The sequence below is a fragment of the Leptidea sinapis genome, chromosome 26, assembly GCF_905404315.1.
Source record: "Leptidea sinapis chromosome 26, ilLepSina1.1, whole genome shotgun sequence".
NCBI lineage: Eukaryota > Metazoa > Arthropoda > Insecta > Lepidoptera > Pieridae > Leptidea > Leptidea sinapis.
The window spans coordinates 5272525-5299478 of NC_066290.1; the positions used below are offsets into that span (position 1 = coordinate 5272525).

General features: G+C 35.3%; 1 protein-coding gene across 1 annotated transcript; it reads right to left on the minus strand.

The window, feature by feature from the left end:
• Positions 1-6213: 6213 nt before the first annotated feature.
• On the minus strand, positions 6214-25786 carry LOC126972559 (zinc transporter ZIP1-like). Its single transcript, XM_050819410.1, has 5 exons — positions 25427-25786; positions 12385-12757; positions 10773-10980; positions 8265-8400; positions 6214-6335 (listed from the first exon to the last, which is right to left on the minus strand). The coding sequence occupies exons 1-5, from the start codon at positions 25686-25688 to the stop codon at positions 6328-6330; spliced, it is 987 nt and encodes a 328-aa protein (XP_050675367.1). The 5' UTR covers positions 25689-25786; the 3' UTR covers positions 6214-6327.
• Between the last annotated feature and the right edge of the window lie 1168 nt (positions 25787-26954).

Here is a 26954-nt window from a genome sequence, read left to right on the forward strand (position 1 = left end):
GCTTCCAGTGCAACGGATCTTCCACTGGTAAATTTTGTAATTGGGTCTTCCCTATTCTTTTTATACCCCGGGGAAGCACAAGGCAAACTGACTACGTGCTGTTTTACTAAAGCAAGATGACTTGTCACTATTACGAATTTGTTCAGTGTTGGTAACTGATACCTAAATTAGTAGTATTAATTATTTTTGGTTAATTTATTGTAACGGTTTATGTATGGAGTCTTTATAAGAAATGTTGAAAAAATTAAACAAAAAGTCGCAGAACCCGCCGCTGACATTAAATAAATATGCGGATGATAGGGAGCCGTTGAATGAAACATTATCTGTGTCCGATAAACGTTACTTGCACATCAGCACGTTCGTGTTTGAATTACACATCAAGATAACACCAAGTATTGAGTGCTATTTATTAGATAAATTTCATCAAAGAAAAACTGGAGTCTTAGAGCGGCCAACCCGACACAGTTTTCATACAAACACTCGTGGTTAGGGCTTTTAACACTAATAGGTAAGTACGTACTGTAGCGCGTGAGTCCTCCCTCACACGTGATGGTTGGATGGTTGCAGAATGAAACAATCTAATGCTTGGTACTTGATAACTCTGGTACTTGATATTCTTATACTTTCACTTTCTATGAAACATTTTTATGAATATTAAATATTAGACTGAAGGCCGACCGTTCTTACTTTACTTCATTCTCTAATCTCTTATTCGATTATATTCTTCTTCGCGTCACTTGAATCTCTTTTAAATTATATTTTTAATGTTTATGGTCAACCACATAACATTGAGTTATTATGTGCGGATAAGAACTCCTTGTTACAGTACCTTTCTATAGAATTGCATATATTTAGAGAAACTTAATATATTTAGAGAAACAAATGCAGTATAAGCCTCCAAAAATGTGCTATACTGCACAAATTGTACCTGAACTTAAACCGTCTGAACTCTGAAAGATTCAAAATGATAAATATTTAGTTCACATACTTGTGTACGCAAAACACTATTTTTTGATAAAATTCCCGCACACTATGTTTTGTTATTCCCAGTGAGCGGTGGAAGTTACCAAATGCAACCGAACGTTCACGCATTACTTCTCTCTACTAGTGTTTTCCCTCTTGTCTCTTTTTCAGACATTGCGCTGGACGATCGAAGATGATCGCGTTGATGATTGTCGGTCTGTGCAGGGCCAATTTACGACTAACAAGTTTCCATGACAATTTCATTTCCTTTTATTTTCTGGTGGTGTGGCGGTCCTCCACGGTGCGTTTTTCAGGAGCTTTCTTCCACGTAAAGTAAAGCTGTTGAATGAGCTTCCTTGTGCGGTCTTTCCGGGACGATACGACAGGGGTGTAATCCTGTAGGTAACAGGAAGGGATGAGCACGGGGCTTGGGAACGGGCCGGGGGTGCGAGGTCAAGTTAGCACCGCGACTTATGAATAAGACGAGCGCACACATTATCAATCATGGAAGTTTGTCTTTGATTTGATATTTTCGTGGAGTTTCTTTGACATCGTTTTTGAAGTGAAAACTTATTTAGCCGCGTTGGGGAATTTGTGTTAGGGGAAAGACGCTCATGACTGGCTCACGCGATAAACAAATGATAAAAAAATATATATAATTATATGTAAGTTAGACACTTTTTGGATGGGTGAAATTTCGTAAGTTCGCATCACCGAAGTGCTTATATAGAAGTATATATATATATATATCTGTAGCTATACAGCTGACGTATTGTGCACCATTAGTGCTGTGTATATCTTATAAGTGAAATTGAATAGATTAGATAAGTGAAAAGTACAATATATATATATATATATATATATATTCTGTGAATTTTCGAAATAGTGTTTTTGTTTGATTAATATATTATTGAAAATAAGTTTTAGTAACTAATATATTGAAATAAATAAAATATTGTAAATTATTTACCTAAGCATTATGAAATTTCAAATTTTAATTCTAACAGAAAATCACTTCAGATGTGATATATTAAGTTTTGTGTTGTGGACAGCATGCAGAATCTTAAAGGCTCCACGCTCCTGTGGTTGATCTGGTGTTGCAAGAGAATGTGGGCGGCGGTGATCACATCAATAAATAGTGGAATCAAATAATAGTAGAACGATCTTCCTTGTGCTGTGTTAACAGGACGATAGAACATGGCTGCACCTTCAAAAAAAGCGCGTATCTACACCTTTTTAAAAGGCCGGCAACGCATTTATGATTCCTCCGGTTTTGCAAGAGGGTATGGGCGCTGACCATCAGGTGATAAAAATGTAAGTATGTACGTAGTTACAAATATATCTAAAGCCCCAGAAGAAGGACAATAAACAGAAGGAATAAAATTATTACACCAGGCTCTCCTTATAACAAAATAAAACACAATCTTCATTTTTAAGATTTAGAAGATTCGCGATTACTAATTTAATCCGGAGTTAGGCTGAGATCTATTCAGCGTACTTAGACTTTGCTCAAACTTTACGTGAAACTTTACTGAGTATGATAAAATTTAAATGACCAATAAACACGCAATATAGCTGTGTAGATTTAGAGTACGTTCCCAAAATAAGGCAATAAATTGAAAGTCAAGAGCAACAGAGATTTTGACTGATCACAGTACAGTCGATAGTGTTTTCATGCCTCGAATTTATCTAATTCCTAATTTCCTAATAAAATAATTACAAGGACAAATCTCATTTCATTGAAGTCGTTTTGAGTGTAAGTTGCTTTTCGTGCTGTTATACATTTCGCAAATAACTTTTATGCGCACATTTCTGAAAATTAGACTTTTACTTTGAAATAGGTACTCAGAATTGTTATTGGAAATTATAGAGGAACACTCTTGTTTGCGGCTTCATACAAGCATGGATCCAATATCTACAACATGATCAATAAACACAGAGAATGAATTATATTAAAGCTTCTTTGACAAACAAGGCTTATTGTACAGTAGATTACATTATAGGGAATAACAATGCATGGTTCTTGTCTGGTTCTGAGCAGGCCACCTAACATTGTATGTATAAAATTGGTACAACACATGTTGTACCAATTTTATTATTATGATTTAAAAGATGGGTTGGAAGGCTGGGAGTTTCTTATGTCATAGCCCTTTTACGAACTGATGTAGTTTCATGACGTTTACCAAATGTTGTTGCGATATGTTGTTATTATCACTCCATAAGGTCAATAAATATCAATATATCTACTCTATTCTAGCAACACGTTAACAATGGTGTAAATTGTCATACGTACTAACAAACAAAGGCATGTTTTGCTTTATCTTATATTAACTCGCAGTGATAGGAAGACTTATATTGTTTAATTCATCTTTTATACCTACCTGTAATGTAAATAACGATCTGTTTATTAGAAAACGTGACGAGATAAGAATGTCATTTACCTGATCGTAAGTGGAAGGGTAGCTACACCCTACCCATTACTATGCAGTACCGCTCACTCACTCAGTATTCTTGATTGAACCTGAATATTTTAAGTCTTATTTGCCCAATAACTTCACTAGCTACGGCTAGCCCTTCAAACTGAAACACAATAATGTTTGCGCAATACGGCTTCATCCTATGCACCTAGCCGGCAGTGCAAAGGAGCCTCCCGTTGTTGAAAAAACAATTAAATAAAATAAGAAAAAAACGATGCAAATTAATGTTCTGTCCAAGCGGAAGAAACTATTATATGCGATGAACCTAGTGACCATATCGTGCAAGCAGTATATTGTTGATATTATAAGATTATCTCATTCACCTGAACTTAACTGATTTCAAAAATAGGCCACTTAACGATCACTTCAAAGAAAGTATGATAAAGTGTAGAGATTGTGTGTACGTGCTGATAACAACAGCATCATTACACTATGATATGTTCACGGCTTTGTGTTAGGTAGTTGTTACTACTGGATGATAACAATTTGAGTATGTATTATTTAGGGCCATTGCGCCATTTTTCATATGCTTTCCATTGATTGCCTTGTATGTGTAAAGGCTATCTCCAGTACTAGCAGCATAACAATACCCAATCTTGAATTCTACTTCAAGCGACGTCACCATGTGAATCTGGTGCGATTCCGGTTGAGTCTGAGTCGTAGGGCAATCAAATCATGGCAGTTTAAACCTCTAACTCTTGAAGGATCTACACCAACATAAACCAGCTGTTCTCAAGAGAAGTAGCTTTAAGTATTAAACAATCAAAAAAGATGAAAATTCCATACAGTCTAAACTCCAAACGAATTGCGATCCATAATGGAAGATTGCATTGCCAGGTTAATAAGGTGCTGCTAATATACCTAATTGTAATTTAAATGCTAAATAATAGCTCTATATTGCTTATTGGATTGGCTTTGAATTGCACATTCTTATTATTAGAGTTAGGTAAAAGACTTCGTTCTGGTGACATCAGCAAACCGCAAACAAAATGCTACTACATTGGCAAGTGTAGTGAGTGGCGTGAACGATGGCATGGCTGGTCCACACGTCAAACTGTGAACGGGTCCTGCCTGTGGTGCCAGGCAACCTGTCATAGTTTATAAATCATTGTATTTGTTGGATGCTATTACTAATTATGACAGTAATCACGACCATCATGTTCACGAAGCATCCTTACACAAACAATGAATTCAAGCTCTAAAGGTTGATGTATCCAATATACGGTCTACGATAATTTATAGATATTTATATAGTTTATTCTTTATTACTTTTTATTTTTATTTATATTTTAACTTTGAACCTGATTCATATATTGGATGCAGCATTTTTCAAACTATTAAGTTTTTAACCGACTTCAAAAAAGGAGGAGGTTCTCAATTTGTCGGCATGTTCTTTTTTTTATATTTGTTATCTCAAAACTTACGACTGGGTGGACCGAATTTGATAATTCGTTTTTTTATTGAAAGCTGGGCTGCCCGTGTGGTCCCATTGTAATTTGGTCCTGATCTGACAATAGCATCCATGAGAAAACCATAAAAGTCTTAAATTTGCTATACCTACATATAGCAAAGTGGATGATAAATTTACTAATACGAGTAACTCAATATCGTGCCACCCGATTTCGATGATTCTTTTTTTATTGGAGTTTGGTTAGGTTCTGATTACGGAATCCATGACAAAGTAACGGAACTCTTCAATTGTTAGGAGCAAATTAACGATACTCGGCCGAATCTTTTTTATGGTATCCGGATATTTAAGTCATTAACTATAATATAGTTATGGCTAAGTTATTGTTGTAGTCGAATATGATGATCAATTATCCTCCTTAACGAATTACAGTAAGGGTGCGATCTGTGGAAGAATTTCTTACTCTCTGTAATCTTACGTTCATTACTGCATCACAGTGGTCTGTAAACGGCTGGATCAATTGGCGTTGCGTAGAGATGTCGCTTCATTGTGTTTCTTCTACCGCATTTATCACGGGGAGTGTTCCGAAGAGCTGTTTAACCTGATTCCTGCCGCCGAATTCCTCCTTCGCACGACACGCAACATCATCCCCACCATCTGGATGTATGGCGGTCCTCCACAGTGCGGTTTTCAAGGAGCTTTCTTCCACGTACTACAAAGCTGTGGAATGAACTTCCTTGTGCGGTGTTTCCGGGACGATACTACATGGAAACTTTCAAAAAAAGCGCGTACACCTTCTTTTAAGGCCGGCTCTTTAGTAAATAATTTTGGAGTAAAGAAATTCTAAGAAAATATTTTCCAAGTACTTACACCATATGTACTTACAAGTGACCCCAGGCAATAGCAAGAACTGCTATGGACAAATTGAAAAATATATGGAAGAACAGAAACATAACAAAAGTTACCAAAATCCGGCTCGTCCAAACATTTGTTTTGCCCATTTTTGTATGCAGAGACGTGGACCCGGCGCGAGAATGAATCCATTGAGCGCCTTGTCGTGCAGGGCAAAGGAGAGGGCACCAGAGGGCGAAGAAGGTCGCCCATGCGATGGATCGACCAAATTAAGTTTGCTTAATTGCTTAATTAAGGGAAAAATGGTGAATGCTCGTAAGGCGAATCACATCTGCCCCAAAAAATGTCACTTCGTGATGACCACGACCGCTCTGCCAAAAGAGTGTAACGAAGAAGACATATTCTGTATGTGACAATCGGTCATATGAATAATATTTTCATTTTGCCTTTAAATCGGTAACTTTAAAGTTGCTAGCCAATGATAAGAGTTTAGGTTATGAAAATAAAAACATATTTAATAAATTAAACTTTATTTACAAATATTTATCACACCACTTAATTAATAAACATAGTACCTATTTACAAATCACAATAACTGCTTTTCAAACTCCTCGCACGCTGATGACGTCAAACAACTGAAAATACAAACAAAGAGTAAGGATTATATATTATCACACACAATATAAATTTAACAGTTAACTTATCAAAAAACAATACTACTTTCAATCATAAAGATATTTTCACATAACTTGATTTTTATGAGGAAAAGGAGGAAAAACATGCGTACGTGACACTGCCTGATGTTAAGTGATCACCGCCGCCCACATCCTCTTGCAATACCAGAGGAATCACAGGAGCATTGCCGGCCTTTAAGGAGGGTGTACGAGCTTTTTTTGAAGGTACCCATGTCCCACAAACACAGCGCAAGGAAGCTCATTCCACAGCTTAGTTGTACGTGGAAGAAAGTTTCTAGATATCTTTATTATTTTAACGAGCTGGTAGGTACAGTTTCTTATGCTTATCAAATTATAATCGATCAATAGAGTGTTATCTTGGATCATCATTGGAATATTATCTGCAGCGGTTGTTTCACGCATCCAATTTTTTACTTTGGATTGACGGAAGTCTTCGGTCATAATATGAGGCTGAAAATAAAAGTAGGGGCAGGATTATATCTAGTTACAAAACACGGCCCCATATTTAACTTTTATTGTGGCGGTGACATGCATGCGCTTGACTACAGCTAGCACCTCCTAGTAGAAAACGATGTTCGCGCTACGATCAACGATGGCGAAACGTTGCTATTATAATCTACTTGATAACTTCTGTATATATAACAGAATATAATTCATACAGTTTATTATGCATAAACATCATCTCTATTCTTACAATATTAATTGTTTACAGTAAGCATAAACTCACAATAAATTAGCTTATTATTTTGTTGGGGAAAAAGACTTACTCTCATGCCTCAAGTTTTAATAAATCGTAGTCAAATCAATTATATGAAATAAATATGTATAATGGTGTATCTAGGATAGTTACATATCGGTGTTAGCTACATCGTAATAATCAAATAAAAATTTATAAATATTTCCATAGCTTCCAGATCGTTCGGGCAATAAGTAGGTACCAAGTAGGGTTGCTAGTTTATCTATAAGATGTAAATAATGTCCGATTTCAGAGAGGGTACCTATATAGATTTTTAAACTGAAACTTTTATTACATCGTCTCAAACTTTTTCGTCTGTGTGTTGCATGTCGCGTGACGGTTTGGCGGCGCCTATAGTTCGCAGCAGCTGACCGTGTAGTTTATAGACTATTGAATGAAACCCTTATAAAATATTGTTTTCGGATTTTTAAAATGTGTATATAATCTAAATAATTGTTAAGTAATATGTATGTCGTACTCTCCCTGATTAAAAATATTGATTGAAAAGTATTGGGAATCAGTCACCCCATGTAAACTGTATATCTATATATACATGAAAAAGAATTGAAAGTATTCAATTTCATCAATTTTCCAAGTATAAAACTAAGATTGATAAAGCGATTTTGATACCCTTAATGGAATATTATTCCAAATTTTTTTGGTGAAATGTGAAAAATGAATGAAAAAAAATGTGAAAAAAAGTTTCACTTTTACCGTGGTTTCATAAAACCACACAACCCTTTTTTTCATTATTAAATCATTAAATAGAGAGAGAGGGTATAACGAGAACAGATTAATAAAGAGTAGGATTATTTATTTACATTTTCTAAACATCTTTAGTTACCTCCAACGTCTTGTACACATTGACATTATATTTATATGCGACTGATTGTGAAGGCATTCAGAAACGCTCTAATTTTATGTCTTTACGTGCCCAACAGTATATCTAGTTTAATAAATTGGGTATTGTTCGTGTTATTTTAATGTGCAATTTTTGGTTTTCACTCGCCATAAGTCAGCTTTATGTAAAAATAATACCTAACTCTGTTTTAGAGAAGGTACGGTTAGCAACCCTACCTTCAACGGATACTCCGCTGTGGAATATTTGCAATGATTTGTGAGTCAATACATACACGATTGGGCTACAGCTTCTAATGCAACCATTAGTGAAAACCCGAAGATCGAGCAGACGAACTGCGACAGTCCAGTACGGTCTTGTCTCCATACCTCGAAGAATACCACGTACACGAGAGTGCCGCACGCCAAACCCTGACAATTTAAATTACACACATCAAAAAAGACTAAGCAACACCTTTTGAACTTTAAATATACTTAGGCTAGGTTGCAACAACTAACTTTAACAATGACAAACATGTAAAAGTACCGGTTAAGCAGAAGTGTGTTGTACCATAGCGTACTATTATTTTTGATAGATATCATTCCGCAGTGTGTTATGTTAAAGTGAGCGTTACCGTTAACCTTCACTTAAATATTAACTATAACATCTAATATGTTGTAACCCAGCCTTTTGTAGATTTTTCTGTTAGTTCTATCAGTCATTTTATATTTTAATAAAATCATTATTCTGTATTGTTTTTAGTTAAAGTTATAAAAACGGTTTTTCGGTTTTTCTCTATTCCAGCCTTTACAGTCGAGCCGCTGTATACCTACCTGGACTTCCTGGATACATCTCAAACGTTCCGTTTCGTGAGTACATACAGCCTCACTATTCTTGTATCACGCTTGAAACTGAATCGACATTCTTCGATCGATAAGGTCGATTAAACATGCAGTCTGTTTCACATAGTTCGGGAATTTGTTCCCAACAGCAAGACAATCGGCATTGTGTAGTCTTAATACGGTCTCTTGGGCAGCTTTGGTTCAGGTCTTTCACTACTTACTTGATGACCAGTTCTACGTGATCTACCTGGGCCACAATACAAGTAATACAACTGTACCCTAACTCAGCAGTATCCTTGAAATTTATACCTATGTGTGGGCGGAGCGCTAGGGTTGGTACATACAAAAGATTGACAACGCGCTGGGCACGGCGCAGATAATTTAACTCGAACAGCGAGTAGTCTCGACGGCCGGCGTACGGCGTAGCACTAAACAGTTTTGTCTCCCCAAGATTGGTTAGCGGCCGTGTAAATAGTGTGTATGTGTGCATGCGTCAATTCGGGCGCTCTAGTATGAAGTTAAAGTACTGTTCTATTACTGAACTGTGCCCGGGTGCTGTTTAAACCTGCATCAAAATACTGCTTCTAGAGTCGACAAATTACCCTTTTATGGGCGCCGACATGCCGGGCGATTATTGGCTGTTAGTGGATTATTACTGGCTTTATTAGTGTTTTCCAATTCGAGCATTCCTATAGCTTTTTGCGTCTCTTCAATGATATGAAAACGATGTTCTAATACTACAGTAAAAACTTGTGGGGTTTTTCACAGAACATAACTCGTGATTACTGCGGTTTGCAAAAATCATTGGTGACGCAATAGGCAGAACCGTTGACTCACTCGATGGTCCCCCCAGTTTGATCCTCGATCACCACGTGTCAATGTGCTTGCGATTGCCAAATTCATATTATATACATTTGTTTATTCAACGCTCTTGAGATTCCTCTGGTGTTACAAGATATATGGGCCGCAGTTATCACTTCCCATCAGGTGACCCAATTAGGTTCTCAAACTCGTTTGTCATCGTCCTCCATAAAAACAGTTTTAATCAAAAAATAAGATTATCACAATATGTAGACAATGATGTTGAATTCGAACATAAATTCAAGCTAGCGAAACTCTCTAAGAAAAAAACGATTCCCTCGATTGTATGAAACGTGCATTCATTGATAGATTGATTATATCTGCAAATGCAATATTTTATTAAGGAGATAATTGATGATAACGCCAATTTATTTGCCAATAGAATAATACAAGGGATTATAGATAATCTCAACAATAAAACGAAAATTTATCAAGTTACTGCGCAGACAATTCATTTAGACGCTGGCAAATATCTTGGAAGCGAAACTTATATTTTTTTACGACAACAAGACGAGCAGCACGTTCAGCTGATGGTAATTGAAACGCTCTGCCTATTACAATGCAGTGCCGCTCAGGATTCTTGAAAAACCCAAAAATTCTGAGTGACACTACAATTGTGCTCGTCACCTTGAGACATGTTGACTTGTTAAGTCTCATTTGCCTGTTAATTTTACTGGCTACGGCTCACGGCAGAAAAAGGTGCCGTTGTGGTACCCTTAATCTAGCCGACATCCTGTACAAAAAAGCCTCCCACTCGTAAATGCCCTTAATCGTCTCTTACGACACTATTGGGCCTGAAACTTCTCTATTATTTTTATGCCCCGGGGAAGCACAGGGCAATTAGTGGCTCTGAGCACAAGGCTGATAGAAGTTGGAAGAGGCCTTCGCAGATTTCCCCAGTATATATTTGTACAATTTTGTCTTTTAGAATGTAGTTTTTGGATGTAACGTCTGAGACAACGAAATAAATAACGTTAAAAAATATTATAAATGAGTGGGTAGTAAATGATTTGCAACGGAACCCATTGAATGGTTTCAACATTAAATCGTCGTAGAACCCTGAAAGGCAACAATACGTATGGTCACAGAACAATTCATACCTGCAACACAACAGAGTATAGACCAGCTGCGGCCGCGCCCGATCCTCCTACAAGCAGGATCCCAACTCCAATCCCGAGAGCAGATACAAAGGAGAAAGTGAATATGTAGACCACAGAAAGCCAGCGCTTTGTGCCAGCCGCCAGAAGCTCCACGCCGATACAAAATGCGATTATGTATTTGTGAGCAGACACGGCACCGAACATATACCTGAAACATTGGGATTTTGAGAGCAGGCTGTCTTTCTTAGTAATACTAGGTATACATATAAAAAAAAATTATTTTTACAGTCATAATCAAATTAATAAAATTAACCCAAACCTGCAACCGCTCTTGTTCCATCCGAGCGCTCTTCCAACTGAGTCAACCGTTTGAGTTATGTATGGTTCGTAAATCTTTGGCATGTCTTGTTCAACTCGCAGGTTGTAGCTCCATCTACAGGATCTACTTAACAGTCGCTCAACCCCAATAATTACATATAAGACATACCAAGATTGACGAACCATACGTCACTCAAATGGTTAGCTCAGTTGGAACAGCGCTCGGACGGAACCCAGAGAGGTCGTGTGTTCAGGTCCCCCATCTTTCATAAATTGTGGTTACTAATTTAATATTATATAAGTCAATTAAAACGGTAAGTTTAAAGGCTTAACGTAACGTAACGTAAAATTAACATATTTTTATTAAATAGGTAAGATATAACTTTTCAGTGATATGTTTAATAGTCCATACGTACCTAAGTACCTACGACCAAGATGTTTCCGCTACACAAATGTTAAATAGATTTATATTCATTCAAGTGGCAGGCTACCCACGTAATACATTATATCATTGACTTTATTTAGAGGCCCCTATCACGGTCAATGTTCATGAAGATAATAATATTAACGATGCAAAATATGTCGTAGCCCGTCAATAAAATTTTATACGACGATGAAGGTACCTAAGCAAAAGTGCTATTGAAATTGTTTTGGAGGCTCTTACCCGTTGCCCCCTCACATATATAAAAAAAAAATAGAAACTAAAAATTATTTGTGTTAGTTCGTAGGTAGGTACCGATCACCACTGTGACTCTTATAATGCGCCTTAGGGTAGTTTCATTCATAGTAATTTAATATTTTGTGAAATTATTGGTTAGTTAATTTGGTTTATCAGTGGTAATTAAATTGTAATTTTAATTTTAATTGTATTTTCTATGGGTCATGCCTGAAATAAATGATTATTATTATTATTATAGTATGGGAGCTGATGATGATGTGTGATTGCGAAACTGAAGTGGCAGTGGGCAGGGCTATAGTTCGACGGACAGATGGCCGTTGGAGCAGTAAAGTCTCGAATGGCGACCAAGTACCGGAAGACGCAGTGTTGGTAAACCCCCCGCAATATGGACCGACGAGCTGGTCAAGATCGCCGGAATACATTGGATGAGGGCAGCGCAGGACCGAACGTCGTGGAAATCTTTGGAGGAGGCTTTTGTCCAACAGTGGACGTCTTCCGGCTGATGATGATGATGATGATGAGAGTGATATCCATCCCTACTCTGCACTAATAATATGTGTATAATAAATTTATAATAATAAATAATCTACAGATTAGTAAATCAAAAAAAGTTACCAAACACTTCTGGATGAAGATTCCAAGCCTACAGCCAAGCCTTCGAATAGTTCATGTATTGATAACGCCAATACAATAAGTAGTCCTCTTAACGCCGCTACTATTGTATCATCCGGTTGCACTGCAAGATGACTGTGTCCATGATTAGGTGGAACCACCACTTCTTTGATAACTTGGACCTCAGAACCACCTTCAGCGTCGGTATTATTTCTTCGTATACTGAGAACTCTTGTGAAGCTTGTATTTGCGGTCTTGTTTTCTCTGCTGTTGATATACACATGGACTAATTCCTCTACGAGATACATCATAAAAAATCCGCTGCACATGATTAGTGCTGCTAGGTAAATGGGCAATTCAGGCAACAGACCTTGTTCTGAAATTTTGAAACTAAATATAAAAATCAATAAATTAAAAATAAGCAAACTTTGACATACACTAAAATAGACACACAAATCACGCTCGAAAATTGTCTAAAGCAAAACTCTTAACTAAGGCAGAGTTTTCGCTCAGTTGTGTTTCGACCGCGCTTTGAATACAACGCCACGGAACGCAACGTTGTATTTTGTTCATCATTCTCTATGTGTAGTGTGCTCCATGACGAACTGTCCAAATAACAGCATATTCAAACTTAAGAAGGATGGATTGGAGAGGATCTCACTACAGATAACGCACTCCTTTTAATTAAAATAGTGTCATTAGCTTGACTAATTTGATTAAATAATTATAATTCAATTTCTAAAACAAAATGTTATTGCCTCGTGTTCACGTCCGAGCTTCTTATGGGCGTATACAGCGTAGAAAAGGCAAAAATTTTGAAATATATTAAAAACGTCACTTATTTATCAAAAGAAAATTGAACCTTTAAGTTTATTACAAACGCACTCAACATAGTTGACATGTGCCAATTTCGTTATTATTATTTTTTTGGTAATATTGGTAAGTGTCTGGCAGAAAAAGTCCAGGATTCACAGCAATTCCATACAAGCACAACCTTCCCCCATTACACAACCCTTACATCCTTCGTGTTGCTAGATACTGACGACACCAAAGTGGAAAGAATAATCATGAGTTTGAAAAACGAGTGCGCTGTTGGATGGGATAGTATATCAAATACAATTGTTAAGCAACTCAGGCACATTCCAATACCACCATTAACACATATTTTCAAGAGATTTTTACGCACAGGATATTTTCCTGAATGTGTGAAAAAAGCTGTTATCGTGCCTGTTTATAAAACTGGTAATAAAAATTTAGTGAATAACTACAGACCTATTTCTTTGCTGCCATCTTTTTCAAAAATACTAGAAAAAATTATAAACAAAAGGTTAATTAAATATTTAGAGGACAAATCTATATTGTCTAAGTCGCAGTTTGGCTTTAGGTCAAAAGTATCAACTGTTGATGCAGTACATCATCTAACTGACTATATATCAAAGAATCTTGATAAAGGTCACCAAACCTTGGGAATCTTCTTGGATCTTGCCAAAGCATTTGATTCAGTTTCTGTCCCTATTCTATTGCGCAAGCTTGAAACTTTAGGTATAAGAGGTACTCAGTTAAAACTATTTAAAAGCTATCTAGAAGAGCGTACCCAATGTGTGAGGATAGGCGATGTCATAAGTGAGGATCAGAATAATTCCTCTTTTGGACTTCCTCAAGGAAGTATCTTGGGCCCTACCCTGTTTTTAATTTACATAAATGATCTCTGTAATTTTAATCTAGATCAAGGCGTAATTATATCATACGCCGATGACACTGTTCTTCTTTTTTCGGCCGATGCTGAAAACAGATTTTTATAAATATGCACAAAACGGATTCAGTGTCGTTAATAAATGGCTTCGGCTTAATTTACTTACACTCAATGCAGATAAGACAAATTATATGAAATTGCGCGATGACGATGCGCAATCTATCATCAATCCAATCTAACCCAATAATGTATGCCCATTATTGTAGCACTGATAAGCCACCAGATAGCCAGATAGATGTCCACTGATAAGCAATGCACGTGTTCCGCTATTAATATTGTGAGGAAAATTAAATATCTGGGTATCACATTAGATGAAACTCTAACGTTCAAATATCACATCGAAGCTTTGTGCAGGAGAATTCGTAAGTTGATTTATGTCTTAGTCAAGTTTACTTTGCTCTGTGTCAATCAATTATTATGACATTGTTATTAAGCTATTATTAAGTTGTCTACTAACCGCCCTTTCCTTTTTCCTACCAACATCCTCTATAAATCATGCAAAAACAAACTGTTCGACAGTTATTTATAATGAGCATAATACTGAAACAGCACCAAGGCCTTCCCTACAGCACTGCACTTATTGATAAGAGACGCAAAGAAATTGTTTGTCGTCAAAAAACAAAAACAAACTTTATTTTTACTTCAAAGTTTTATGTATTCCTGGGACCGTATCTTTACAATAAACTGAACGCAAACATCTATCCCTAAATTATATTCATTGTAAGAAGGCTCTTCATGAAGCACTTCAAAATATGTCCTACGAAGATACAGAAAAATTACTAATAGTGTTAAAATAAACATTATATTTTATTTGTATTAGTTAATAGTCATTACTTTGAAGACATTGTTTGCTTATATACTTAACATGTAGATTAAGTTATACCTTTTAACTTTATTAAGCTTCTCTTTTTTGTGATTTTTTAGTTTTAATATAAGCTCTTTACGCCTGAAACACAGGTTTACCTAATTCAGGCACAGTGTTAACTAGCTTTTAAGTAAAATTTGTATTATTATTGTTATTTTGTATTTTAATAATCTCTTAATAAATAAATTGAAATTGAAATATACGACTTTGAACATTACTGCCACGAAATAAGTTCTTAACGAATGAATGCTTTAATGTTATCTGTATAAGTTAATGTAACGCCCCTCGGACATTTTTGACGACCTTTTAATAGGCGATTTGGAGTCTAGATGTTAACTGTGCGTCAATATTAATAACACAGAGAGTTCTCATTATTGTCTCCGTGTGAACGTGAAGCTTGCCTATTTCATCTTTAGATACTTCACAGGTACAATTTTATATATAGGTATATATAAAATTGTATAAATATATATAAAATTGTCTGCATGTCTGTTAATGTACTGGCTGCTGTACAACCGAACTGTTATGGCTTAGGGAATAGGGATCAGATTTCTTGTCCCATTTCGAAGGCCGGCAACATATCTCTTTAATTCGTGTACAGCTGATGTCTGATAATTTTTACTAAAATAGGCATAAACTAAGCGCTTTTCAATCGTCATTATAAATTTATATAAATTACGTGATACGTTGTTTGTCCGCGATGGACTCCTAAACTAATGAACAGATTTAAATGGGGATTACTTCATGGAGTGCAGTTTCGTCCAACTTGAGAGATAGGATAGTTTTTATTTCGATTTCGGACCCATAATTATTTTTATTTCCAATATTTGTTTTGTATGGATATATTTTCTATGAGAGAATTATTTGACGCACGGTTTTACAGTTCTGCTGTGAAACAATTTCATTATAACAACATGGAGCATACGTTACGAAATAATTCTTGATGTTTTGAAATATTATTGGCAAATTCCTATAAAACAGTATTTTTTTTATCTACAGCACAACGTCTGTTGGGTCAGCTAGTAGATATATATAATGCGGATTTAAATTATTTAAAGTGACATGTATTAAGAAAAAGTAGAGCTCGAGAGAAGAACATACAAGAAACTCAACGGCCACTCTTTTAAATCATTGAGTAGTTTACAATAACATGTATGATTCAAATGTTATATCTGTGTTATATGTATACGTAACAAATTAATTTATAAAGTGCTGCGTCCAATATATTATTAGGAATCATGTGTTTCAAGTTAAAAAGCGTTTTAAATATACATAGTTATTAAAAGTGTAATAAAAAAATAAACTGATTAAATAATAACTCTCGTCATTATTGGCTGCATTAGGTATATTTTAGAACTTGAATTCATTGTTTACATATGAATGCTTCGTAAACGTGATGGTCGCGATTACTGTCACAATTAGTAATCGCATCCAACAAATATGTACAATAATTTAATAATATTAATAGATCAAACAGGCAGAACCTGCACTCATTCACGAGTTGATGCGTGGACCAGCCATTGTTCCCGTCGCACATATTTGAGGGATTAGAAATCGCCACTAGCAATGCCATTTCAGTGATCATCACGAACCATGTTATAGCATACGCAATCTACTAGGCTCCGTAAAATTGCTAAATCTTTTAAAGTGGATTGTGTTATATTTTATAATAAACTCCCAAATGAAATTAAAATATTACCTATTAAAAAATTTAAATGTATCGTAAAAAATAAATTAACATCTAAGGCCTATTATAATGTGAAAGATTATTTGAATGATAAGGATAGTTGGAATTAATTTTCTAAATTTTGTTAATGAATATTGTTATACTCATTTGAATGCTATTGTAACTTTTGTACTTCATCCTGACTTGCACTACTTAACTTATAAAGTTTTACTGTGAATAAAGATTTCTTTGACTTTGACTTTAACAAGCTATAGATAAAATTATCTCTGCACCTTCTGCCCCATTTATGACGGGGAGTGCTCAGAAGAATTGTTCACGATGATCACCAGCGGCCGAACTCCTCACCGTACATATCGCATCATGCTTTTTTATGCCTATTAAGGTATATCTTGACCCCTGGTGTTGGAGTGTCCATAGGCAGTTGTCTCACCATTTTTATAAATAGATACAGTTAATAATTGGTTGGTTATTTAACACTTGTTGCTAGTTTAATAGTATATACGTGAGAATATTGTTTAAATAGTAAATGAGATAATAGGTTGTTCAATGATAACGATAAATTGTTTAACTTGTAAACTTTAAAGCATTGTACTTAAATATTTATAAGGTACTAGCTGACCCGGTAGACTTCGTACTGCCCTAATAGATAAACAAAAGACCTAAAATTTTGTATAAAATAAACTTGAAACAAACAAAAGGAATCCTCTTTTTATTAAAACAAATAAAAAAATTCTCGGTATGAATGAAATTAATTAATTAATTAAAATTACGAGTATCTTCGATTAATTACACATGATGTTGCTTACTTATAAAACAGAGTTTTTCTGTAATACTGGGTATTTACTATTTATGAGGTTTCAATTTAATGTTGACAGACACACACAGTTATGATATAGTCTGTTAAACAATTTAAAGCTTTCTGATACCTATACTATATTTTTTGTTTTGTTTTGTGGTGCGTTAGGTTCAGTATTTTTTGACAAAACTTAACGACATAACTTCTGAACGACGGGGGCCCCACACATCGAAGGAAAATCAAAATCTTTGTTTTTATTTACTTCCGAGCATTTTTCACACATTTTCATATTTATTCACCTTTTAAACCTTCTCTGGACTTCCACAAATAATTCAAGACCAAAATTTGCCAAATCGGTCCAGCCGTTCTCAAGTTTTAGCGAGACTAACGAACAGCAATTTATTTTTATATATTTAAAGGTCCACCGTCCTACATTTTTAACATATTTCATAGAAGAGTTAAAATTCAGGATTGAAATATAAGTTATTATCTATATATTAAGATTTATTTGTCTGTTGGTAATAACGGAATTTATTACCCCATGCTGCTGGAAATTATCTAATTGAAACCGAATTGGAACGCAGACATCATTCTGAACTCAGTCAATATCAGACATCCCGCTGGAAATTGGTAATTTACATTATGTAAGTACCTACCTACTATCAAAAATTGGATTTTAAATCACTTATTGAACGTCAGTTAATGGGGCGTCAGGTTATCCCATCGTTATCCCGGAGGGTAGCCCTTTTTTCTTTGTCTGGGCGCAAAAAATATATAAAGTAGATGTAGATTCTTACTACATTCCATCTAATTCAAAACTATATATAGACAAGTTAGAGAGCCAGACAAAAGAAAAGTCGAGTTGTCGAAAAGATCAATGTTTGATATATCCCTATTCTGCTAGGCAGGTCTGCATCAGTTATTTGCAGAAACGTTGCGTAATAATTTATATATATTTAATAATTTAAAACTAGACACTGCTTAACAAATAAATATAATGAAAAATAAATTAATTGACATTGAACGATGGGTTCCATATTTGAAATGTATGCTGGCGACGTTTCCAATTCGACTGTGTCTGTGTCATAGTTGTTTGTTGATATATGTAGATAATTGTATATTTCCTAAAACTTTTTCACAACATGCGTCACTCCTTCAAAATTAGAAAAAAATTATAAGGAATAGGCTGATAAAAAAATCTAACACTTATTATAAAATATTTTGCCTATTATCGTGCGCAAAGTACGATTTAGCACATGCATTCGCGTTAGCAAAGTACCACTTTCCCACACGTTGACAAAAGCGTGCGGGAATGTAGCTGAGCGTGCGGGAAAGTGGTGAGCGTGGAATGTTTGAAAATAATTATAGTGGTCAAACTTTGCGCAACTTAAGGCGAGGTTTTCCCAACACTTTAGGTAAAAATTGCGCGAACGTTAGATTCGATAGGTACGCATGGACACGGGCGTCGGGCATGGCTACGAACGAACCGAGCGATGCGGGTCAACGACCGCCGACCCAGAAAGACCGCGTATTAATTTTTAAAACTTACAGTTGTGCTAGAGTACGGAATTACTGTGATAATATTTTTTATGCATTTTGAAGTAAATCTATTTTATCGACGTATGAGAGAAATGTTATATTACGCGCAAAATTATGATTTCAACATTATGGATATCGTATCCGAGATTCTCGAAGGTGCAGAGAACGATTTTGTGATCATTTTTGAAATCCAAGATGGCCGCCGCACAAAATTATGATTTCAACAATATGGATATCGTGTCCGAGGTTCTCGAGGGTGCAGAGAACGATTTTGTGATCATTTTTGAAATCCAAGATGGCCGCCGCACAAAATTATGATTTCAGCAATATGGATATCGTGTCCCAGGTTCTCGAGGGTGCAGAGAACGATTGTGTGATATTATTTGAAATCCAAGATGGCCGCCGCACAAAATTATGATTTCAGCAATATGGATATCGTGTCCGAGGCTCTCGAGAGTGCAGAGAACGATTTTGTGGTTGTATACAACCATGTATCATTTTGGTACTTATATATAACATATAAAGCGTATAAAATCCATTTCATTCTTTTTTTAACTATATATTCTTTTATTCTTTCGCATTGTTCTGCTCTATCCTGCTCCCTAAAATGTCATTGCTTGCCGGGTCGCCCTTTTCTCTCATACGTGCGACTAGGCGATGGCTAGACAATGGACCAACTCATTTAACAAACATGTTAGTGCTTGGTGACATGTTATTTGTCGCGTACAGTGAATAAATCGTTGTTTCTTTTATGTTATTACTAATTTTGTCTGTAAGCATGACAATCATGTTTACAAAGCATCTTTATACAAACAGTGAAACTCATAAGGTTTAATATGCTGCCTGTATGTTGTGCGTACAGACAGACGGACAGACAGGTCTATAACTCGTCCTAAAGCACGCAACGGATTCTGACGCTGTTCTCACCATCACATAGATACATTTTTACGACATGTTGTAATAATAATAATAATAAAATTCTTTATTGGTTTTAAAAAAAAATCTCCATAATAAATAGTGGGAAGAACCTCCTTTTAAGCATGTAAAGAATGCTTGTGCCAGGAGGCTCCGCTCTTTTTTATCCTTAAAATAACATACTTAGAGAACATAATAATATTATACAACGTGTGAGCGTGTGTGTGTGTGTGTCGTAAGAGCAACTCAGTATCATCATAATTTTGTGGTAGTATCCAGACGATAAATGCAATTTTTCATTCATGGGCGTTTCTATTATATATATGTAACTGTTTTATTATAAAGAAATGCCGCACGACATTTACTGCATGCTAGAGAAGTCCGTCCTAAATGATGTAACAAAGGCAACTTTGTCTTTCCTTCGTTTGTGTTCAATATTAGGATCGTATGTTTGGAACACATTGTATAATATATAACTTTCTGACAGTTAATAGGTTACAAAGATGATACAAGGGTTCTGTAGAAAAACGTTGTCGCTTAAAGTGCTCTTTGGGCTCTTTCCACTTCTAGTAGTCTTGATTTAATAGCACCCCATACTGCGATACTACATACAGTAACAGACTGAACTAGAGCTATATATATGTCATGCAGTAAAATATCGGAGGGCCCTAATTTTTTAGTGAATACTTGGAAGCTCTTAGGTACATAAGAGACTTAATATCCAGAAAAAAATTCTAATCTAACATATTCAATTTGAGGAAACCAGGAAAGGCGCTGGTCGACCATAACACCCAGGTATTTCGTGTCATGCACTTTGCTAATCTTGACACAGTTACAGTTTGTACTAGCAGTGTCTGCACAATTGTGTATTTTAATTTCAAAATCATTTGTGGGTTCACTGTTTTTGTAGATGGTATGGCAAATGTAGTTTGTTTTAGTTGTATTAATTGTAAGTAAATTGTATTTCAACCAATCGGCAACTAGTGCCATCCCTTGTTCAGCGGCGCATATTGTTTCTTGATTTTAGCGTTGTTAATTTGTAAATTACAGAGATCATTGATGTAAATTAAAAATAAAGTAGGACCTAACGCTTCCTTGTGGTAAGCCACATGATACGTTGACATCCTAACTTGAACACTGGCCCAGTTTAACCTTCCACCTTCGCACGACACGCCACAAGCTAGGATATCATCCCCACCATCTGGATGTGTGGCGGTCCTCCACAGTACGGTTTTCAAGGAGCTTTCTTCCTCGTACTACGAAGCTGTGGAATGAGCTTCCTTGTGCTGTGTTTCCGGGACAATACGACATGGGTACCTTCAAAAAAAGCGCGTTCACCTTCCTCAAAGGCCGGCAACGCTCTTGTGATTCCTCTGGTGTTGCAAGAGAATGTGGGCGGCGGTGATCACTTAACACCAGGTGACCCGTACGCTTGTTTGTCACCGCACAAGGAAGCTATATCAAGACCTAATTAAGTTTTTATGAAAGTAGAAAAAAAACAATACTTATTTTGTAAGAATACGTATAAAGCTTAGTTAATAGATATTTATGTCGTATTATGGCTTCAAACAAATTTTTTGATACCTAGGTACCTACTGTAGAATACGTTTTGTTTAAAAAGAGTGGTCAGTGAGTTTCTTGTATGTCCAACGTGGTTCTATTCTTTTTCAAATATAACATAGTGGAATTAGTAAGGTTGTTAAAAAATATTTCAAATTCGCCCCTATTTCAACAAATAGGTAGGTTGGTAGATATACTTACTAATGGTACGTATCGTATTGAATTGTGTGATTATTTTATTTGTCTTATTTTTTTTATTTTATGAGTCCTTAGCTACAGATGGAGATGTACGAATATATTAGAAAGTTTAAATTGGAAAGAACGACATAATTACATATTGTGACGTTTTGAAATCTTTTGTTGTTAAATTCAATTGAAATATTTCCGAAGTTAACTCGATAATTACAATGACGCATCACAGACACAATATATTAACACATACATTTATAGCAAGCAAATGATAAATAATTTGTCTGTGATGTTGTGTTTGTTTGAACATTAAGTAGCAAAAACGGTTTATGGATATGATTAAAATGAGTTTGTGTTTGCTTGTAAGTTTTTCAGCACATAATGAACGCACACCATTAGCAAGGTCATTATCAACTATGTACCTACCATTGAAAGAATATTTACTGCACGTCAACTTTTATAATTTATTACAAATTAACATCATGTTTGAATAATCAATTATTAATAAGTATATTCAAAATATTGTATATTCTATCCAATTATACTATTGTATTAGTAGAAACGTTGAATAAACATACAACATAGTATTCCGTGCAACACAATGATATGATATTATAACACTAGAAATAAGGGATTGCTTGTGACTAATTCTAGTAGGCTTCATAAGATACATAATAGCTTTAAGGGTAAATGTATACACTTCTATAATAAAGTCCCAGCCACTGTTCAGGCATTATCTATAAATAAATTTAAATGTTTTACAAAAAAAATGGCTCTGTCGTAAATCCTATTACACCACTGCTGAATATCTAAATGATCGGACAGCCTGGGACTAGATTGTGATTATTTTATGGCGATAGAAATGACTGTACAATTTTGTATATTTTTATTGAAATGGGCGCAAAAAAAGAATCCTGGGAGAGTTTCTTGTGCCGCTTCTTCTCTCTCAGAGCGCCATTTGTTTCCGAAGCGGTAGCAGTATCTAGTAGTTATTAGAAATGACATCTAAAGGAATCAATTTTGAGAAAATAAATGCCTTTTATAATAAGTAGAACGTAAACAAACAATAAAAAAAATAAGATAGCGAGTGTTTGTCACGTGTGCTTAAATATAAAGAAATATTACTGTCAAAATACCTAAAAAATGTCTATTATACTATGCTCGTGTATGTTATATGAATGTTGAATATTATGTAGATGTATACGGTACAACTAACTGTGCCCCGTGGCTTCACCTGTCTATAATAATTTTTATTTTAAAATACATCCTATCAGCATCACCATCAAGTCACCCGGAAGACGTCCACTGCTGGACAAAGGCCTCCCCCAAAGATTTCCACTATAATCAGTCCTGCGCTGCCCTCATCCAACGTATTCTGGCGATCTTGACCAGATCATCGGTCCATGTTGTGGGGGCCAACATAGAACAAGACACAGTTTTCCGGTATGTGGTCGCCATTTGAGGACTTTACTCTCCCAACGGCCAACTGGCCGTCGAACATTTCTGATTTGCCCTCCGAGCGACCATGAGCTTCCTCATAAGGCCCATAGTTAGCGAACACGACTACGTAAACAAAATAAAAAATACCTATATTATGTCTTAAACAAGAATATGAAATAAGCGTATGGAATTTTCTATAATGTACTGAGGAGCGCGCGAGAACAGAGTAATTTTATTTGAAGGTATGCTCTAACAAATATCAATTAATCAATCAAGTAATTCGTTTTTGACTTCAGTGACTTAGCGAAAGCCTTTAATCTGGTGCGGCACAAAGAGTGAAGATGAATCCTATGGGCTATTAAAATGGTCACTAACTTTTTGGCAGTCAACGCACAAACCTAGGTCATAGCATAGTCTCGATTTTAGAGAACTTAATTACGAATTTTTTTTTTTATATTAACTGGCTCCGTCGACTGAATGTCGACGATTCGGCTAACGTCAAGGTGGAGAGATTTTTTATTTTAATTTAGCTGATTGAAGTATTTAAAGAGCTGATTTAAAAGGAAATGATCGGTTGATATAGATGTGGTTTATTTGTGAACTGAAGAATAGGCAACAAGAGTTAGCACGGTTAGTAATAAACACCCATAGTATTAACTACCTTGTTAGTATCTAATCTAAGTTTAAGGGAGAAATGTGTGAATTACGAAGTTAGTCGACGCTATCGCAAGAGAAGTTGACAACACAGACTATTTAAATACGTAAAAAATGAGGAGCGAATATAAGCTTGTCGTAAGACTAGTTATAAAAATAATATCTCTTAGTGCTACTTCACAATATTATATTTTATGGAACTGAAATACGAAGATAAATAATAAGAAAAGAATGTGGGCGAAAAAATATAATCATTGTCTAAGCCGTGCTCATTCTAATAAAACGTCAAAACCAGGTATTATGTGCCTTTTATTTATAGAACACATTATTTACCCTGTTTGTCTAGAAGCTTATTAACAACTCTTTATAATATTTTAAATACGATAACGTTAATTAAATGGACTTTGTTTAAAACCAAACAAAGTCTTAAAACTATATCTGAATAATATAATCTTATAACTATATTTACAATACTACGATTACATTAAAATAAAACTATCATTACAGGGAAGCGTACCAAGAATACTGGCAGCATTTCCGCGTTGGATAGCTACTCTGATCCGTTGACTGAAATAGCTGCCAGTGTTTGGGTGTCCAGTAGCCCTATTGAGGCGCAGAGATAGTACTTTGCTGATTTATCCTCAGCATCTCTAGGCCCCACGGTTCAGATGTCTCAACACCAAACGGCACAAAGATGTAAGGCTTATGAGAACGACATATTTGCTTGCTGTCTTCGGCAGTCGAAGCAGCAGCCCCAGCACCAACTGACGTAACTTTGTTTTTAATATGGTATTTGAAGAATGAAGTAACAAGCCGAATAAGAATGTTAGTCACTCGAAAGTTATATTATACCATGCCCACCAATAAGGTGCCTGTCAGAGATTCTGAAATCCTAAATTTTGGGCTGCACCGCACGTGAGCTTGTGTCATGAGATCTCATATCTAAAAGTAATAAAACTAGCTCGGGCATTAGACATAAATGTTTAGACCCTTATTCCAGGCTTTTTCATGTAATCTGTTATTCTCGTTGTTCCTCGGCTGATTTAACGCGCGACTTGACCGATTCTTTGAGTGGGTCTTCAAACAGAAAATAAGAGCATACCCTACGTCAAATTGCTTTGCCAGATCTTGAACTGTTTCAATAGTTCTATACCACACCAATCACGTTGAAAATAATATTTATTTCAACGTGTTAAAATTGATGATTACACCTAGAGTCTATCTTGTACATCATTTTTTTCAGTTTCTTTATAATAAGTTCCTAGTTGTTATACATTTTAGGAGAGCTAAGAAAACTCATAATTTTAAAACAATCTGCAAGCAAACTTTCGTAAGCCTTTTTATTTTTCAGGCATTTAGGTGAAGAAAAAAATATTGAAATAATATCGTTTTTAGTCGCGAATATTTAAATTTGGACCGATAATAATTCTTTTAATATTGAGTGAGAGTAGAGAGCAGATATATGTACATAACTAAAATATTGAAAATATAACCTAATCATACCTGCATTCATGTTATTTTAATTAGGTTATTCAGTATTTATGCGGATAAAAAATGTATTTTAATTACAACTATATGTATATTGTAATATATTATATTATATGTAAGTAATGATACCTAAATATTACGAACACTAGAATAACTTACCTTGTAATAATTTAATATTATGGTCAACTTCCGGCAACAGATGCATAAACGTAGTCGCAAAAAGAACTCCACCACCAAATGCCAATAACCCCATCACAAACTGATTAGAAGTCCTCATATTCGATCCATTAGAAGGAGTGAACCACTTGAATTTCATGGATATCAACATCGGCAAGCAACCCACTACCATTGATATACTAAAAAGGCTGGACATTGTGATAATTTTCGCTCGAAGCACGTTTTGTTCCATGGTTGCGTTCATTTTGACGTTTGCGCTCACGCGTGTGTTCCGTGTCGGAATTCTAGCACAACTGATCCTGCAGAGTGAACCCCTGCCTGTTTGTATTCTCAACACTGCATGCAGCGGTTGATAACGTTATTATTATTAATAATAGATAAGTATGACAATAACCGTTTGTTCGCGGGCGACTCCGCAACCGAAGTGGCCGTCTCATTTAGGTACCTACGTCCTACGTCTCCGCTAACAGAATAATTTGTACCTTGAAGCGATATTATATCCACTTACAGGTACTATTGAAATGAATGAAATGAAATGAAAATGAATGACATGAAAATGAATTTATTTTGGAAGAAAAACTAACACATTCACACAAAAATGTTTATGAGATAAAATATATGCTTAATCTAATACTTAACTTACTTAATACAAAAGAAACAAAAGCAAAACTTGATGTAGCAGTGGTCTTCCAAAACTCGAGTCCACTCAGTTATAGTTGTGTCCATACATTATGAGCACAACACTGATTTTCAGTGACCCCATTGTGTGAAGTTTTGAGCTGAACTGACATATTTTTAAAGCAAAATATAATTAATTGTGGCACTAAAATAATTATTATAAAAAAAAAATAACAAAAAATGTTACTAAAAATAAATAATGACACTACCAAAAATAATAAAAAACGTATGTGTGTAAATATATAAGGAAGAAAAAATAATAATAAATACGAGTAGCTATTTTATATAATACAATGGAATCTAAACAGTGCTCACCAAGGCAGGAGATGTAGGGAGGTATTGGTAATTAATATGTATTTTTTGTATTTTTTTCTAAAATTCGAGACTGTATATAAACCCCGTAGCGGCGGTGGTAAATTATTCCAGCACTTGGTGGCATTGTACTTGAAACTTCCCCTGAAAGCCGCAGTGTGATGCTTGGGAGGACAAAGGACAAAGCTATTAATAATATTGCTTTTAATTTTTTTTTGTTTTCACCGTCAAAGTTACTAACTAGTAGAAGGATGCTGTTACTTACCTTATTACAGCTATAACCTCAATATTTATTTTTACGTAGATACAAAGAGAGTTCTTATTCAGATGAATAGGGATTCTTTTTGGAAATAAATTTTATGTGTTCTGACAATAGGATTTCTACAATTGAATTAATTTTACCCCATTCTGCGGCATTTACAAGAGAGGTCTCAATAGGCACGATGATTCTTCTCACGGGATGTAGGTACCTACTTTTTTCGAATATAGTATTATGTTAGATTCCATAAAGTAGGTAATC

What these genes read in the sequence shown, in the direction of transcription:
- LOC126972559 (XM_050819410.1), bottom strand. Translation starts at nt 25,688, where the DNA reads ATGAACGCAACCATGGAACAAAACGTGCTTCGAGCGAAAATTATCACA. An exon ending in TAATATTAAATTATTACAAG is followed by an intron (nt 12,758 to 25,426) that starts GTAAGTTATTCT and finishes TCAAAATTTCAG; the next exon opens with AACAAGGTCTGTTGCCTGAA. An exon ending in TATACTCTGTTGTGTTGCAG is followed by an intron (nt 8,401 to 10,772) that starts GTATGAATTGTT and finishes TTAAATTGTCAG; the next exon opens with GGTTTGGCGTGCGGCACTCT.